We start from the raw sequence: 4,949 nt of genomic DNA on the forward strand, positions 1-4,949 counted from the left end.
AAAAAAAAAAAAAAAAAAGAACACTGAAGGTGAGTCTGCAGTAAAACCACAGAATACACTAATTTTAGTTCAGCAGTACCAAATGTTATTGACCATTTTTAATTCAGTAAGCAATCCCTGGCCGTGTATAATCAGTTCATGACCCATCAGGAGATCCTCTATGGTTCACTCATGGCCTTTGGACTATACTCTGACTCATGGCTTTATAGAAGACATTTTTCCAGTATGCTTAAACGGATTTTATAGCTTGGCTGATGCCCAGATTACAGACTGTGAGGAGTATCTCCACACATCTTGTAACTGCTATATATGCAGTCAGCAATCCCAGGATTTAGCCTGATACTAATTTACATTTGTCCTCATCTGATAATCCTGTGCTAGCAAGATAGATCACAAAATGTAAATTAGTGTTTGGGCACCCTCAAATCTTCGTATCTTGTTTTTTAAAAATGACGAGGTCTCGCTATGTTGCTCAGGCTGGTGTCAAACTCCTCGACTCATGCAATCCTCTTGCCCCAGCCTCCCAGAGTACTGGGATTATACACGAGAGCCACCATGACTGGCTTCCTTGTATCATTTTTTTAAAATTCACGTAAGAGAAGATTGCTGGCAATAGTTCATAGGCTATAAATGAAACCTAGTCTTAGAACCCAGCTTTATATTGCCTCAATCAAATATTAATATCTTCAGTTCAAAATTTGTATTTACAAACTTTTGGTTCTTGGGGATACTATTATTGTCTTTTCTGTTGCCATCATACTCTGTGTGTGTGTGTGTGTGTGTGTGTGTGTGTGTGTGTGTGTGTGTTTCTCTCTCTGGGCCACGTTTCATGCCAGATAAACTTCCAAACCAAAATGAGACAGCATCAGGCACAAATAACCCTCTACTTATCTTTCTCCCCATCTAGGTTACCCCTTTGCTTTGTTTTATCGGCATTACCTTTTCTACAAGGAGAGCTACCTCATCCACCTCTTCCATACCTTTACAGGCCTCTCAATTGCTTATTTTAACTTTGGTGAGTAAACTAAGTTAGCAGTGACACTGCAATTAGAGGGAACCTGGGAAGGAACAGACTTGAACAAAATTGCCTTGAGAGAATCTGATGGTAGGGAAGTTATAATGTTCCTGCTTGCAAAGAGGGTTTTATGGACAGAAACACAGCTTAACTTTTCCTTTTTCCCTTTCATGTACGTTCTTCTGTCAGATAAAAACATTTTGAGGGTGGTTACCCTTGCCAGACCCCATCAACAAAGAATCCTCAGCTTCTCTCTGATGTGGATGTAACTGAATGACCCATCCAAGCAATCCCCACTTAAATTCATTCTTTCACTTCAGACATTCAAAAACACAGTAACGAGCTGGGTGTGGTGGTACTTGCCCAGAATTTCAAGGCTGTAGTGAGCTATGATTGAGCTAGTGCACTCAAGCCTGGATGACAGAGCAAGTCTCGTCTCTAAAAAAAGAAAGAAGGAAAGAAAAGAAGTACAATAGCGCCCTAATAATCTCATATTTATACAATTAATTTCCATCTTCTCCTCCAAAACATGATGTTATTCTGAAAATAAGATCCTGATGCCAATGTTTTTCCTTTATATACTATGTTGTGATTGGAAGTCTCAGGACGAGTGAGAGTATAAAAACCGGGCTAAATTCTCTCTTCTTGCATCCAGGAAACCAGCTCTACCATTCCCTGCTATGTATTATGCTTCAGTTCCTCATCCTTCGACTAATGGGCCGCACCATCACTGCCGTCCTCACTACCTTTTGCTTCCAGATGGTAAACTTCTTTCCCTTAGAAGTTCAGGCTACAGCTGACAGCAGTTCAGGGGACGGGTAGGCAGGGGACTATGGTATAGAAATTAGCAGACCTAAGGCCAGGCACGGTGGCTCACACCTGTAGTCCAAGAACTTTGGGATGCCTTTGGGAGGATCACGAGGTCAGGAGTTCGAGACCAGCCTGACCAACATGGTGAAACCCCATCTCTACTAAAAATACAAAACTTAGCTGGGCGTGGTGGCCCGTGCCTATAATCCCAGCTACTCGGGAGGCTGAGGCAGGAGAATCACTTGAACCCATGAGGCGGAGCCTGCCATAAGCCGAGATGGCACCACTGCACTCTAGCCTGGGCAAGAGAGCGAGACTCCGTCTCAAATTAAAAAAAAGAAATTAGCAGACCTAATTTCTAACCCCTCTCCCAGCACCTAGCAGTATGACTTCGGGTAGGTGGCTTATCATCAGCCCCAAGTGTCCCATCCACAGATTGTAATGGTAACTCTTTGCCTGCCTCAAGGAAGGGCTACCAGCTAACCCTTTGCATACTGTGTCATTAGGCTCTTTGATTTAGCCTGCTATCCAGGCGGAGAGTCACTTCAAAGCAAGATAGAAAAGCAACAGAATGAGTTAAAGAAGCCAAGCGTAGGCCGGGCACAGTGGCTCACACCTGTAATCCCAGCACCTTGGGAGGATAAGGCAAGCAGATTGCTTGAGCCCAGGAGTTTGAGACAAGACTGGGCAACCTGTGAAACCCCATCTCTACAAAAAAAAAAAAAGTACAAAAATTAGCCCTCCAGCCTGGGCAACATGGTGAAACAAACAAAAAAATAAAAATTGGCTGGGTGAGGCGGCATGTACCTGTGGTCCCAGCATCCAAATTCCCATCTCAGTTTAGTCCTCATTTTGCCGAAAAGCCTTGAGCAACTCTCTTCCCATTATAGGTTCTCAGCGCCTCCATTTGTAGGAATTTATTAAGGCTTTTAATGATGGGATGAGGAGAAAGGAAAAAGGAAAGAGAACACCGAATTTCAGAGCAGGGAGAAGAAACAGTAGTGATGGCAGAATAAAAACTTGCACCTCTCCTAGGCCTACCTTCTGGCTGGATATTATTACACAGCCACCGACAACTACGATATCAAGTGGACAATGCCACACTGTGTCCTCACTTTGAAGCTGATCGGTGAGTGATGGTCACTGCCTTCCCTCCTCACGTGTAGGTCCCTCCCCAATCTCACCAAAAACTTCCTCGGCACCCCCCGCCACACACTTCTGGCTGCACTCACTCCACAGGCCACGTCCGCAGTGTCCTCTCCCACCACCCTACCCACCCGTTCTCTCTCTGCTCAGGTTTGGCTGTTGACTACTTTGACGGAGGGAAAGACCAGGTAAGTACCCATTCATCCGCAGAGAGGTTCAAGACTTAATGAAAGGGAAGAAAAAGGCTGTTAACAAAAGACTGAACCCAAATTCCACAGCAGAGCCTCTCCCTCATTCCCCAGCCTGTGCGACCTTTCAGATAGCACCGAGCAAGGATCAACAAGTCTAATTTGCCCAGGACCCAGCTCTTGCACAAAGTCCAGAGATCAATGCCAGCAAGGCATTTGCTAAAGCAGCAACAGCCAGCTGTTGTTAACACTACACACACACGCATTTCCACAAGAAGCAACTATTTGTCATCCCCCAAAGAGAAGGCTATTTGAAGAACCACAGTCAGTGGGGCACCAGGGTGGGGAACACTCAAACTGGCTCTTGCGGGGAGATTCAAGGCTATCCTGAACCATGCATTCTCTTCTTGGCATAGAATTCCTTGTCCTCTGAGCAACAGAAATATGCCATACGGGGTGTCCCTTCCCTGCTGGAAGTTGCCGGTTTCTCCTACTTCTATGGAGCCTTCTTGGTAGGGCCCCAGTTCTCAATGAACCACTACATGAAGCTGGTGCAGGGACAGCTGACTGACATACCGGGAAAGATACCAAACAGGTAATTGCCTCTCTTGGCCCAGATGTCCATGTAGGTATCTCACTCACTCTGAAGGGACTCTTCTGAAAGCTGCATTCTCCATCGTGGCCCTGGCATACAGACCTGTGTCACGCAGGCCCTGGGCTGTTGTAACGGGTGCTCTGTGCCAGGAGTGGGCCCTTTTTAGCTTAGGGTTCTTCCAGCTATCTATTCTGATACTGTTACAAACATAAAAATCCATGTTTATGCCGCAGAGGTTTGCCTGAACCAGTCACATTTCTGCCTTTAAAGCCCATTTTCATATGTATATGAAATATATGTAAGCTAGATAGAGCTAGAGGCTAGGCACAGTGGTCTCACCTCTATGATCCCAGCACTTTGGGAGGCTAAGGTAGGAGGATTGCTTGAGCCAGGAGTTCTAGACCAGCTTGGGCAACAGAGAGAGACCCTGTCTCTACAAAAAAATACAAAATTAGCAGGCATAGTGGCATGCCTCTGTAGTCCCAGCTACTTAGGAGGCTGAAGTGGGAGGATTGCTTGAGCCCAGGGAAGGTGGTTCAAGGCTGCAGTGAACTTTGATCACGCCACTGCACTCCCTTCTGGGATACATAGCAAAATCCTGTCTCAAAAATATTTATTTATCAATAGGAAATGTAGGAGTGCACAGTGGCTCATACCTGTAATCCCAACATTCTGGGAGGCCAAGGCAGGAGGATCACTTGAGGCCAGGAGTTCAAGACCAGCCTGGGCAACATAGTGAGACCCCATCTCTACAAAAAATCAAAATTAAAAAAATTATATAGGCAAGGTGGTACATGCCTATAGTCCCAGCTACTCAGGAAGGTGAGGCAGGAAGATTGCTTGAGCCCAGGAGTTCAAGGCCGCAGTGAGCAATGACTGTGCCTCTGTACTGCAGCTGAGTGGCAGAGCAAGACCCTGTCTCTAGAAAATAAAAAAGGTAAAAAAATTGTTTAATTGCCAGAATTCCTTCACTGAGAACTTGTCTATCCTGTGTTTCAGCATCAATTCAACCAAGAAATGAAGGAGCAGATTCAAAGAGGTTATTTTTATTATCTTACATCCACTGGGTTTTAGTCCCAATGGAGATTGTGAAACCTGGTGAGATCTTGAGATCAGTAGCATCCCTGAGGGGAAAACACAAAATTGGTCCACTGTCTGCTGCCCTGACCTGCCCACAACTCTTTTTTTTTTTTTT

General features: G+C 45.2%; 1 protein-coding gene across 2 annotated transcripts in view; it reads left to right on the forward strand.

Annotated features, from left to right (window-relative positions):
- Positions 1–4,949, forward strand: part of LPCAT3 (lysophosphatidylcholine acyltransferase 3) — a 44,462-nt gene that overhangs the window by 35,677 nt on the left and 3,836 nt on the right. For both annotated transcript variants that reach the window (XM_017517006.2, XM_017517007.1), the window contains 5 exons: positions 908–1,015; positions 1,671–1,777; positions 2,861–2,954; positions 3,122–3,159; positions 3,576–3,754. In XM_017517006.2, the coding sequence (XP_017372495.1) occupies positions 908–1,015; positions 1,671–1,777; positions 2,861–2,954; positions 3,122–3,159; positions 3,576–3,754 (526 nt within the window). The remainder of the gene's footprint in view (positions 1–907; positions 1,016–1,670; positions 1,778–2,860; positions 2,955–3,121; positions 3,160–3,575; positions 3,755–4,949) is intronic.

The sequence above is a fragment of the Cebus imitator genome, unplaced genomic scaffold (genome assembly GCF_001604975.1).
Source record: "Cebus imitator isolate Cc_AM_T3 unplaced genomic scaffold, Cebus_imitator-1.0 Scaffold614, whole genome shotgun sequence".
In the NCBI taxonomy this organism is placed as follows: Eukaryota; Metazoa; Chordata; class Mammalia; order Primates; family Cebidae; genus Cebus; species Cebus imitator.